Source organism: Nanorana parkeri, unplaced genomic scaffold, assembly GCF_000935625.1.
Source record: "Nanorana parkeri isolate BGI_ZX_2015 unplaced genomic scaffold, ASM93562v1 scaffold85, whole genome shotgun sequence".
Taxonomy (NCBI): domain Eukaryota; kingdom Metazoa; phylum Chordata; class Amphibia; order Anura; family Dicroglossidae; genus Nanorana; species Nanorana parkeri.
This window is the reverse complement of record NW_017306353.1, coordinates 660,535-673,573: the sequence shown is the minus strand read 5'-3', so window position 1 is coordinate 673,573 and position 13,039 is coordinate 660,535. Positions and strand designations below refer to the sequence as shown.

Below are 13,039 nucleotides of genomic sequence, written 5' to 3'. Positions count from 1 at the left end.
ACAGTATCTACTGTACAATGAAAATTAAAAATAAGGTTACTGATGATCCAAGTATATAATGTGGGCAACATGGCATTATTCACTACTGATTAGATCTGTAAGAATAGATCTTATGTCATTGTGGTATATTTAGGGGCTTCATGGGTGTATATAGAAAGGATTTAATCACCACTCCCTGCAGATTTTTTACATTCCTAATTTTTTAATGATTGGATGGTCAGCCTTGCCCATCCTTCGGTGTTGGCCAGTGTTTCCAGAAAGTGGCACATGGATTATTTCTGTTGACTTAAACATGGAGCGGGTGCCGGTGAAAGTCACGGTCACCAGTTCCCCTAGGAAAAGGGCCAAGACGTGGGAGATATCCGATTCAGAAGACGAAGAGCCAGATTGTACTCTTAAAGGCGGGATCAAGGGAGCCGAAGCAGAAATAAAATGTAAGCAAGTATTAGATGATGCAGATGGCGGTGCGTTTATACAGGCAGGACCTGAGGAGCTTTTGAGAGATCAACATGGAGGGCTTGATGTAGATTCTAGAGAACATGGCTGGACTGGTCCTGGTGTAAAAGCTGGATCTGTAGAACCTTCTGGGCTTCAGAAGGAGCAGGGGGATGTTCATCATCCTCCAACTTCATCAAGTTTAGTACTGTCTCTACCTAAATCCACCACCCCTAGCCCAGTGAAGAGGTCAAGGAAGAAGAAGAGTCCCGAGGAGCTAGAAGCTGACAGAGCACAGGCTGAGGAGAAGAAAAGGGAGAAAGAACTAATGCGTCAGGAGAAAGAGAAGATCAAGGATCTGGAAAAGGAGGAACGGGAGAAGAGGAAAGAATCTGCACAGGCCCTGAAGCTCCTGAGACCAGATCAGTGTGGAAAATATATGGTTGTCCAGGTGGATGCAGGTAGGAAAATGTCTTAAGCTGGTCATACACCTATAGATTATCTGCAGATTCTCTATGGTGAGATGGAAAACGTGCAACTGTGTGGGTGGAGGAATCTCCCACTGGGCCAAGCTTCAGTATCAGATTGTTCAGGTGTTTTGACAGCCAGCAGGGCCAACTTTGTCAGATACTGAAGCTTGGCACAGTGGGAGATTCCTCCATCCACACAGTTTAGTGTAGATGGAGGAATCTGATGCACGTTTTCCATCTGACCATAGAAAATCTGCAGATCATCTATAGGTGTATGGCCAGCTTTACACTTATTTCTCTCAATTTCTAAAAGGAGTTATTGGTCAACTGCAGCTCTTCGAAAGAGCCACAATCAGTTGCCTGGTGTGGTGGGAGACTGAGAAATGGCACTGTATACATTGTTATTTGATGCATGCTTCACATCAGCTTTAAGCATCATTGCAAATTACATGATCTACTGTAAGTCACTTTGTTAATTGTTCCCTTATTTCACAGGTCTTCTCCAAGATGCAGGGTCAGAAGATGTGCTGGAAGCCTTGAGATCAGCTGGGTATAATTACTCTATAGAGCCGCACTCTATACCGTGCAGTATTACCTGGAAAAGGGAGATGCCCGCTGACTGGACGTGTGTGGTAAGTTGTGCTTAGAACAGACAGAATTCACAGTTGGACTTACCGGTAATGGTATTTCTGGGAATCTTCCAGGACCATAAGCATACTTAGGTTGCTGTCCTGGAAGATGATCGCAGAAATGTGTTTTTCCTTTATTTGTATCAGTGGCACTTGAAATATAAAGTTAAAAGAGAACTATGGGGTAATTTTTTTATCCCATAGTTCATTTTAGGGTCACGTGAGGACATATACTAACCTCCTCCCGTGACCCAAAGCTCAGTATATAGCCTGCTATATACTAAGAGCACACAGCCGGGACGGATCCCGACAATACTGTCGAGGTCCACTCAGCTGGCTGATTGACAGCGGGCTCTGCCTATCTAGAGGCAGAGCCAGCTGTGCCCGCCCCTTCCCACCATTTGTTCCTGCAGTCAGTGCTGGAGGATCGGAGAAGGGAGGGGGGGAATCCCAGTGGGGAGCCGTGACTGACAATCGCCACTCTCTCCAGAGAGATGATCTGGAAGTGAGCGAGCTTCAGTATGTGTTCGTTCACTTCCTGATCTATAGAGCCGACCTGTGACCATTTCATTGTCACAGGTCGGCTCTAACTATCGGGATGAGTGGAAATCACTCACCTCATAGTTCTCCTTTTAAAGGGTCAGTCAACCTAAAAATAATATTTCAGTTCTTTGTAGTTGCTGGAGAGGTTAATCACCTGACAGTTCCTAATATATCTCAGACACTCTCTTGGTGAGCTTCTGGGTTTGCACACCTGATGTGGCTATTGTGAGGTTTTGTATGCACGCAAATTGGGTTTTCTTATTTTTTTTATAGCATAGAGAATGCAACAGGAGGAGCAGGGACCCACAAAGGAGGGAGTTCACAGAGTCAGAGATTATGGTGGGGAAATCTCATTGAGTACCCAAAACATAAAGGCAGCTGACAAAGAATATCACTTCTGAGAGTGCACTGGTCCTGTTAAAAGAAATCTGTATTAAGAAATGTATGGGGGCCGACATTGCTAAATTCTCCATTGGAAATGCCAGTTGGTTGACTTTTATGCTAACCCAAAAGATTCAATACTTTTATTTAATGACTCAAGCTGGCCATACATTGGTCTAATGTGTGTACTCATCAGGACCGCCAACCTTCCCCCGCCCAGCCTGAAAAATCTCTGCTGAGCAGTAACTGCAGCCAATTATCTGCTTTCTCCTGTTAGCATGGATGGGAGAATCAAGAGTATTTTCTCACTGCAAGGGTTAAGAACACTTTTGCCCAGAGTTTTGCTTTGCCTTAATAAAGATGAAAGCCTTAGGTCCCTTCTTCGGGCTTTATACCTGTTGCTGTATGTATAAAGCCTGAATAAGGGATCTAGGGCATCCTAAAAGCTTGCACCTTTAACAATTTAAATTGGCCAATAAAAAATATCTCTTAGGGTCTAATGTTTAAGCATTCTGCCCAGTGTATAGCCAGGTGAATGCTGTTCGCATGGCATTTCTGCTACTAGATGGAGCATAGGAATTTCAAATGCTTTTTTGCTCCATATAGTGGCAGGAATGCCGTTCGAACGGCATTCTCCCGGCTATACGCTGGGTAGAACTTTTATACATTAGTACCTTAAAGTTGAAACGTTCTGCATTGCTATGAAATAACTAATTGGGTTGATTTTATGTTGCGGGTATTTTGTTAAAACAATGCCTTTTCTGCTTGTAAAATGTAAGGCTTTCATTACTAAGAATTCCCTGTCCTAGCTCTCCATACATTTGTGCGCTGTCAATTATGATCATGTGCTCTCACTTGCTATTGATCTGCTATTTTTCAAACTTGGATACAAAGTCACGTGGTGACCCATCCCAAACACGTTTGGATCTATAGATTAAAAAACACGTACCTAAAGGTCTCTGTTTGTCTCTGGCACAGCTATCTTACCAATTATTCTCTTACTATTAGAGAATGCAACAGGATGAGCGGGGACAGTTCTGTAGTCACTGTAGGAGTGACACATCACTTTGAGATCAGAACGTGATATTATAGACGGGTAGAAGAATCCAGCGGATGAAACAGCTCCCCATCCAGAGCTGAAACGGCACTTTTGGGTTTTGACTGACTTTTTAATTGGGTAAAACCAGATATAAAATTTTTTACTAGTGACATGGTCAGTTTAAAATGTAGACCTCACAAAAGTAACTATTGATGTTTAGTCTCTGATCTTTTATATTCTAGGAAGGGCTGGAACTGTGTAAAGGGGAAGAAGAGGAAATGCTGATACTGGTGGAGCCCGGAGATTTCCTTAAAAGTGTTTCCTGTTACGTTCAGGTAAAATGTGAGAAGGTTAAGAACATTCAGGTTTGCGCACAAGGTTATAGTGGGCCTATGGGGCATATAGCTCAATTTACATGGGTTAAAACATTTGTGATCGCGGTTGCAATGCTCTGCAGGCTTCAATGCCAAAATGTATTAAAGCGGACCTTTACCCATATCAATAACAACAAATACACCTTTAGAAATGTTTAGTAATGACAATCTACAATTACATACTTCTAGATAATTGCCTGCTTTGTATTCTTTGCATTCCTTATTTCTCTTTTCTTCCCCAGTCTTCTGACAGTGGCCATGTTTACTAAGAGCAGATTACTATCTCATATTACTTCCTGGATTTCTGGCACATGCGGCTAGGACATGTGACCATGCACATCATCTCAGGGGAGGAAAATGCCTTTCCCTGAGATCTCCTGAGATTACAGATGAGATTTCCCAGCAATGCTCTTCTGTTGGCAGGGCAATCCCAGTGTGCATTGCTTTGGCAAACCGAAGTCATTTTGCCCTTTCAAAGCAGGAAGTGAATGCTCTGCAAGTGTAAGTATTTCAAAATCACAGCATTGTGCACCTGACATGTCTATGTTATTATTAATCATCATACATAGAGGCATGCATTGGTAGAATCGTATTTTTGAGTGTAAAGGTCCGCTTTAAATGCACATTTTATTTTTTGTGATAATTGGTGTATTTATAAAATATTTGCAAAAGTTGAAGTATGCCTTTTTAAGTATATTGCTTACTGATAACAGTCAGCAAAGACACAGAGTACAGGAATTTACCAGATTTCTGGAAATTGGTATTTTATGCATGTATAAAACAGACATAAGAAAACACTTTTAGGGCAGGTTCATACCATTTTCTGGACCAGATATGGTGTGAACCTGCCCGCAGTTCCAGTGCATTCCAGACCAGACAAAATGAGACCTGCAGTATTTTTCTGGTCTGGTCTGGAATGGACTGCGCTGGTGTGAACAGAGGCCAGAAATAGCATTGGGATACCTTAGAATGCATTTTGGGTCCGGAAACAATCTGGTCTGGTCTGGATGTGGTGTGAAGGGGCCCTCAAGGGTATATTTAACGGACCAAAAGGAGCAAATAAGAGAAGTTAAACATTGGGGTTTACAGTACATTCACCTCAATGAACATTCTGAAACAGGTCAGCGGTATCAGCTTCCTGGCAGTTATGTACAAGATATAAAGTAGCGGATCTCTGTCCTTTCAGGTTAGAGAAAACTCCAGGACTTGTGAGACTGCATCCTCTGTGTTTGGAATGGACAGAAAATGCCCTGGAAAGAAGATCACCTTGGCTGTTTTGGGGCTACATGATTATAGAAGGTAAATAGGAATACAGAATGCAGCATTCAATAAAGGGGAGCATTCCCTATTGAAATATCATCAGTTTGATTCAAGTTGTTTTTTTATTCCCTTTTTTGCTAAAAAAACAAAACCTTTCTATTCGGAGCTAGCAGTCAGCCTGACTTTGAGCCCCTGTTCACACCTCTGCAATGCAACCTTGCAGAGGTGCTGTAGGGTGCTGCTGTTGTAGGGCAGCCCATTTATTTTAATGTGCTGCCTACTGCAGCTAAAAATCACTTAAAGTGCCCGCACCTTTTGTTTAAATTGCATCGCACCACATCGCATGTTCATAGGTTACCATGCGATGTGGTGCAATACAAAAAATTCAAAAAAAGTCACAAGCACTCCAGCATGTAGAAACGTCAATGTTTATTGACTTCACAAGTGTCACATCATCAGAGCGACGTTTCGGAACAGCAAAGTCCCTTCCTCAGGCAAAACAGATATCTGTTATATCTTATCTGTTTTTCCTGAGGAAGGGACTTTGCTGTTCCAAAACGTCGCTCTGATGATGTGACATTTGTGAAGTCAATAAACATTGACTTTTCTACGTGCTGGAGTGCTTGTGACCTTTTTTGAACTTATTTTGCGGAGGCATTCACAGTCATTTCAGCACCCACCCTACAATTACGGTTTTCTATCCGGTCAGGAGTGCGATGGGTGTGTATGTTTTTTGTGGTGCAATACAACACACATGCAACGGCTAGGTGTGTTAAGGTGCCATTAATACATAATGATACCGCAGCACACCTAGCATTAAAATATGTGATGCAGGATGTGAGCGGAGCCTATGATGGAAGTCTGGCTTACTGGATAAGACTGAAGGCAGTAGCTTAGAGCAGAGGTAGCCAAACTTCAGCTCTACAGCTGTGGTGAGATTTAAAATTCCATCATGCATTTGCCTCCAGAAGGCATGCCCGTGGCTGTCAGAGTCTTGCAATGCCTCATGGGACTCGTGTTTTCTCCACAGCTGGAGGGCCAAAATTTTCCTACCTCAGTGTTAGGTGGTTAAATGTTTAGGGTGAGGTTAAGATTTAGGGTGATAGTTTAGGGGTTAAGCGTTTGGGGGAAAGATTAAGTGTGAGGGTGGATGCTTTAGTGCAAGGGTAGGTAAACTCCACCCCTTCAGCTGTGCTGAAACTACAAGTCCCATGAGGCATTGCAAGGCTCTGACAGCCAAGGTATGACCCCCAGAGACAGAGGCATGGGATTTGGATTTTGAAGGCCGTAGTTGGCTGACCCCTGCTTTATTGTTAAGAAAAAAAAATGTTTTGCTTATGAGCAGTAAGAAAACTTTTACTACCTTTTAAAATGGACCTAGCATCCAATATATTCTTCTTTCATGCTCTGTGCCTGGTTACCAAGTAATGTGTAGGTATGATCTGTACAGTTATTTGTTACCTGTCACAGAGATCACAATACTCCCCCCTAACAATAGCTTCATCTACTTTTAGCTCCAAAAGAGCGAGCCAACTTTGTTCAAGCATCATCCGGGCTCAGCATCTACTCCTTGGACTGAGTTGCTGGCTCAGAGATGACACAATCATGTAAATCCTCGTGCCTGTGCGGGTCTGGCTGTGTTCACAAATGTCTGACAAGTACCAGCCCCTGCTGCAGCATCTGATCTTGTAACTTGCTACAAAGTTACTATGTTGCAGTCTGCTCATTAGGGAGAGGAGACTGAGGAAATGCTTCCTGCTCCCTGCAGCAGACTGATTTCATAATTCCCGCCTAGGCAAAGCCACTTGACTGGAGGTCATGGACTGCTTTTTTTTTAGTGATAAAAGGAACAGCATTTTTGAAAATTCAAACTTGCTGTGTGTTGTTACAAATCAGGAATTTATTTAAAGTTACTGAAGGCTCCACATTAATTAGTTTTTTACTAATAAGGTTTTACAATGTCTTTTAACCACCAGATATCAAAGACTGTCACATAAGATGGAGAGACACTCACTGGAGCCGAGACATTACTATGATGAACAGCCAGAAAGTCATGTGACCAAGCACCATATAGACGAGGTTGGTGGATACTCTACATTTCAAATACCAGTCCCTGATAAAAGTCTTATTCCGCACATCTTCTTGTTTAGTATCATCTTCTAGGATCAGTTTTCATCTGGTGAGAAAACGGAAAATTACATTTGTTTACAATTATTTGTTTTAAGCAAGAACTCAAAATTACTTTTGCTTTACTAGAAAGTGCTTTACTTTGGTACATTGTGCCCTAAAGAGGGTCTTATTTGGCCTCGGGAGCCTATGCTTTATAAATATATTTTTCAAAATTACTTCCAATTGTGTGATTGTTGTAACCATGTTATACTTTTCAAATTACTTTAGGAGAAAGCATGTGTAATAGTTGCTGACATAACAAAGACTTTAGAAAATAGTATTGCAGGTTCTTACCTTTCTGTGTTCTTTAGGAACTTTTTTTTAGCACCTTCATGCAGCTGACTGCCAAGTGGTACAATCAGCCCTTGTTCTGACTGTATGTATGTGTGTATTGTGTATATATATTCCACGACCGAGTCTCCTATTGTACCAAAATATATATATATATATATATAACAATGTAACTTTACTGTTGGCAGCTTCGGGGAAATATTGGGGGTCTAAACAGACCCCTGATATTTCCCTTTTAAAATAGAAAAAGAGATTGAGAACACAGAGTCCTAAATCTCTTTTTCTGCAGCCCCTGTTATGAATGAACAGGAAACCTCCAAACTGTGGAGATAGTGTCAGTTATGTCCACAATCATGAATGAACAGGAAGTGATGTAGTGCACTTCCTGTTCATTCATAAATGGCGACCCAGTAAGCATACTATGTCCTCAGTTATATACACTGAACACTGAGTGATTAGTACTGATCGCTGAGTGCTTGTAACCCGCTCCCCATTCTGACTCCTATGCCTGTCACAGGAGGCCTTGCAGATGGTGCCGGAGGAGAGCTCGGCCTCTTGTGACAGCTGACAAGTCTCTCCTCCCCACATCGCTTTGCTTGGTATCCTGACAGCTTCTCTCCTCCCCGCTGGGCGCCAGTCTGTGTCCCCTTGGATTCCAGCTGACAAAGGCGGGGAGAGCAGCAGGGGTTGGAGGGGACACAGACCAGCGCCCAGCAGGGAGAAGAGAAGTTAGGGATGTAATGAATTTTAAGTAAGAATATACAATTAAAGAACGGGAAGCAGAATCCTGAATATTAGATAGCCAAGATAGTACATTCCTCAGTGTGATGTCCCTGCCTGTAATAATTATTGCTTATTTCTGGGGTGCTAGGCCCTCGTCTTTCTACAGCTGTACCATGAGACAGAAGTGTTATTCTGGGATACGTGGAGAGAACTGGGGCAATATGTATGTGCTGTGACCAAGAGTATAGCCCAGCGCCCGTTCCGGTGAGTTAATCAAACACTGACCACATAATATAAATTCATTGTGTGTGAAAGGTTATATGAGTGACCCGAGCAGCCTTCTAATAATTTCCCTGCTTCAAGAGGAATTTGGATTTCTGTTTTTCATCAAATGGTAAGATGTTAAAGAAAAATGATAAAGGAAAAACTATCTAAATCTAAAACATACTTTTGCCTATACTGAAACTGCTGAACACCAACTAAATTATTAACGTTTAGGTCCAATAGACAAATAACTGCACTGCAACATCCTAAACTAAAATACTCTCATTGCATTTCACAGCTTCCAAACTTTCACTTTTTCACAATGTTCTTTAACTCACAATGAGATGGTTTGGTTTTGCACATAACTGCTTGCAGTGTCTATACCAGTGGTGGCGAACCTTGGCACTCCAGCTGTGCCAAAACTACAAATCCCAAGATGCATCTGCCTCTGGGAGTTTTGTGTGTGGCTGTCAGAGCCTTGCAATGCCTCATGGGACTTGTAGTTCCAAAACAGCTGGAGTGCCAAGGTTCGCCATCACTGGTCTATACTATTTATATTTCATCTGCCATTTTTTTTCCGGCTGCAGTGACTGCTGACTTCTGCTCTGTTGCCATAGGCAGCACCAGTATTATTTCTTTGCTGCAGATCTTATTGCGATGACCTGAGAGTGATGGTGCAGCAAGGTGGATCATGCTAAACAACATGCTCTCCCTGTCCGCAGGTTGCACTGGGAGGCTCAAAGCTACTCATTCTGCACCTCAGCAGGCACCTGGCGAGGGTGGGGACCCAAAGGATCACTCGCAGGTTTACCATTGGCCTGGAAGAGACAAATTCAACAGCTCAACAGAGTCAGTCCAGCAATGGCTGCAGCTATAACAGAGGCCTACCCTTCCCCACAACTCCTCATGCAGGTCAGTGTCTTTTGTGCAATGTTGTTTTCTGCTAAGGATTCTTTTAAAGCCGATAAAGTGGACAAAATTCGCACAGTGGGTGCCGCTGTCGCCACCCTTCCGCCCGGAATCCCTCAATCAGATGATCAAAGGAGCCAGTTGGAAAATTCTCAGCCAGATGGCGCTAGCAGCCAATCAGCTGCTATTTCCGGTTGGGTTTTCTGACAGCGGCCAGTGGCAAATAGTCTGGCATTGGTCACATGACTGCCTGCTCGAGGTAACATGGAGTCACCCTTTCCATCCAAAATATAGAGTAAAGTGGCAGCCAGAGTGTACATTTCAGAATTTTCCAGAGAGCCCCTCCCGTTCCTCACTGATGAGTAAATTCAGTGGCCAATAGGGAGGTACAGGAGTCTTGAGGGGGCGGGCCAGCCCTCAGCTTCTTGCATATTAGTCATCCCCAAAATCGGGGGATCTTGGGTTAGGGTTATTCTGGATTATATTAAAAGGTGTGTGTGTGTCAAGTATTTTATGGACTTTTACCATACTGAGGAACACAATAATGGAGCTCTGTAATCATTAATACATCAATAAATGTTTTTTTTTGTTTTTTTATGCGCAAGTTTCCTAATTTGACTTAATATAAGCCTGTTGCAATCCCCTGTACAGCAGAGCTCAGAGGAGGAGGGAGAAGCAGCTCAAGTATTCAAACAGGTTTGCTGCAGTGCAATGGGCTAGCTGATCGGAGGAGAGGGCAGAGTGATGTAGAGATGCGCTCATAGGTGTGCTGCTGATTCTTTCATTGTCCAGTCACAGGGTGATGGTGGGAAGGAGACCTCTAGGTGAAAGTAAATCTGCAGCAGAGCTAGACCCTATCCCCTCCCCTGCTAGACAGGGATGCGCTGTGTGTCAGAGCTGTGTAAATTGTAGAACTAGATGGACAAAAAACTTTTTGGCCAGTAAAGATTTTTCCTTCCATGTAAAATCCTTAACTTGGAGTACAGGAACATGGGATGGTATTCAGGAACACAGGGTGATGTGGCCCCCCTTCTTTCCATGGTATGGCCTCCAAGGCTATGCCAAGAGACAGCCAATCCGGAAAGCTGCGAATGAGCCCCAAGGTCTCTACAGCAAATGAAGAAAAAAATGATATCTTGATATCTATCTCCTCTGGACACTAGCAGAAATCTGAGGCTTGCTGGAGTTGGAGGAGCGTTACAGGGCTGTCCTAACAGCTGTGCTTTTCCAGTGTCCAATCTCCTGAAGGGGGTAGCATAACCTTGCCTCTGAATTCCATCCTGTGTCCTGTAATGTACAATAAAGAAAACAGCTTTCATATACGTATTCGGTCTGTGCATTTAGCTGTATTTGTTCTAGTAGACTGCATATAAAGCCTATTTATTACAAAAAAATATTTACTCTTTATCTTTTCTCTTTCTCTCCAGGCATATGTAGCTTGTAATACTGATAAAGAGAGACTGTCTCTCCTTAGTAACCTGAGGATACCACGTGCTGCAGGTACCACAGACGATATGAATGACCCAGATGAGGATATCACACGGCCTGATGACCAAGACCAGGCAAGAGAGAGGCGCATCGGCCCTGATTTATCAAGACGCATCTGGCTGTTCATGACATCAGCCAATCCAGAGCTAGTGTTGGACTTGAACTCCTAGTAAATAATCACTGGTGAGGGTATGTTTAGTTTTTGTATTTTTTTTTTCTTCTCCAGCAAAATGTTACTTGGCAGTAAACTATTTATAATAAAAATGTTTCCAATCAGTGTAATAAAGAAAATTCACTTGTGTTTAGTTAATTGGGTGATTCGCAAAATGAGGGGTAGAAAACCCCAGAGATCCACCTATACATCATGGAAGAGGCCAAAGATCACCAGGGTGCAGCTTTTTAAAAGATATAACCAAGCAAGGGCGTATCAAAAATCTCTGTGCACGGTAGAGCTGAAAGTGCCATCATCACAGTGGCTGCCTACAGATGAATCTGCTCTCTTTGCATTGCTATATACGTCCCACAGTTGAGAAGCTCAGATTGTGTAAAACTCTGCACTCTACATTACTTAGTACTGACGTCTGCATTACTATTGCTCCTGAACTCTGCTCTACTTATTAATGGCCTCTGAATTACTACTGACTGCTGCACTCTGCATTACTTGCTACTGACACACAGCTGACCTCAGCACTCTGTTACTTACTAATGACCTCTGAGTTACATACTGCCGACCTCTGATCTCTGCTTTACTTACTACGGAACCCTGAACTCATAAAAGCTTCCTTTTTCATCTAGAGGGAAAACAGTCTAAAGCCGAAATGAAAAAGAGGTGCTAGGATCTTTTATTGCAGGTGTCCAACATTTTTAATAAATTTTTCTTTCATGGCGCTTAATCACTTGGGTGTGGCTGCTCGTCCACCAAATTACACCAGATTGAAGGATGTGATTAATAAAAAAAAAAAATCAACACTTTTGAGGGTTCACACAATCTCCTTTCACCAGGGCTAAAAATATACTGTAGATAAAACATAGGTAGAAATGTACATTTATGTTAATGTTTTAGCTATATTTCTACTTCTGGTTGCACCCTCATTTTTGCTTCAATTGAACAATCTAAAACCAGCAGAAAAAGACTGATCATCATTGGGGGTCAATTAACTACTCAGTTAACCCTTTACATATAGAAACCAGCTGCCAACGCATGTTTTAATGGAAACATGCACCCAGCAAATGCTGTGGCAATTCTGACCTTAAGGCCCCATTCACACTGAGCGATTTTATCGCAGCGATATCGCTCATATTTCCACGCGATATCGCTATATGTAGCTTCTCCAATCCATTTCAATGGAGCTGTTCACATCTCGCCGCTCAATATCTCTTGTAGCTCGTCGCTCCTACATGACCCTTTTTTCTGCGGATTTTTGAGCGATTTTGCTCCTGATTGCATATAGCACAATAGGAAAAAGTTGCGCAATATCGCACATATAAAATCGCGCAATTTTCATGTCGCTCAGTGTGAACGGGGCCTAAGGCTGGGTTCACACGTGGGCGTTTTTCAGCGCTGATCGAAGAGCGGAAAACCGCTCAAGCGGTGAAATCCTATTAACTCCTATGGGCATGGTTCCCACCTGGGCGTATTTCAGTGCGTTTTGACCCGCTGAAAAACGCCCTACGCCCGAAATAGTACAGGAGCTTCTTTGGGGCATATTTCAGCGCGTATCCATTGGTATTCCCGAGTGTGGCTTGGGGGTAACAAAGCGGTAACCCCGAGCCACATTTGGGAATACAACATAGGTCTTACCTTGTCCGCGATCCCCGCTGTGTCCTCCAGCCTTCTTCCGGGTTCCGTCCCTTGCGGAACTGGCGGGAAGTTGTTTTTTTTAAATACGAAAAAAAGATAGAGGAAAAAAAAAAAAATCATACCGCCAGGGAGGTTAAAAAACGAGCGTCAAACGCGCATTTCATTGAACAAAACAACGTGCCAAAAACGAGCATAAAACGTGCCTATTTGGAACACCCAGGTGTGAACCCAGCCTTAATCATACTTCTGATGCTCACTGTCCC

The 13,039-nt window shown here is 42.9% G+C and overlaps 1 protein-coding gene across 1 annotated transcript; it reads left to right on the top strand.

Annotated features, from left to right (window-relative positions):
* The first annotated feature begins 292 nt into the window (after positions 1 to 292).
* EME2 (essential meiotic structure-specific endonuclease subunit 2) lies at positions 293 to 11,154 on the top strand. Its single transcript, XM_018552334.1, has 8 exons — positions 293 to 896; positions 1,401 to 1,537; positions 3,740 to 3,832; positions 5,058 to 5,170; positions 7,108 to 7,210; positions 8,463 to 8,578; positions 9,301 to 9,490; positions 10,915 to 11,154. The coding sequence occupies exons 1-8, from the start codon at positions 293 to 295 to the stop codon at positions 11,143 to 11,145; spliced, it is 1,587 nt and encodes a 528-aa protein (XP_018407836.1). The 3' UTR covers positions 11,146 to 11,154.
* The last annotated feature ends 1,885 nt before the right edge of the window (positions 11,155 to 13,039 follow it).

What these genes read in the sequence shown, in the direction of transcription:
- EME2 (XM_018552334.1), top strand. Translation starts at nt 293, where the DNA reads ATGGAGCGGGTGCCGGTGAAAGTCACGGTCACCAGTTCCCCTAGGAAA. An exon ending in GGGCTACATGATTATAGAAG is followed by an intron (nt 5,171 to 7,107) that starts GTAAATAGGAAT and finishes TTTAACCACCAG; the next exon opens with ATATCAAAGACTGTCACATA. An exon ending in ATAGCCCAGCGCCCGTTCCG is followed by an intron (nt 8,579 to 9,300) that starts GTGAGTTAATCA and finishes CCCTGTCCGCAG; the next exon opens with GTTGCACTGGGAGGCTCAAA.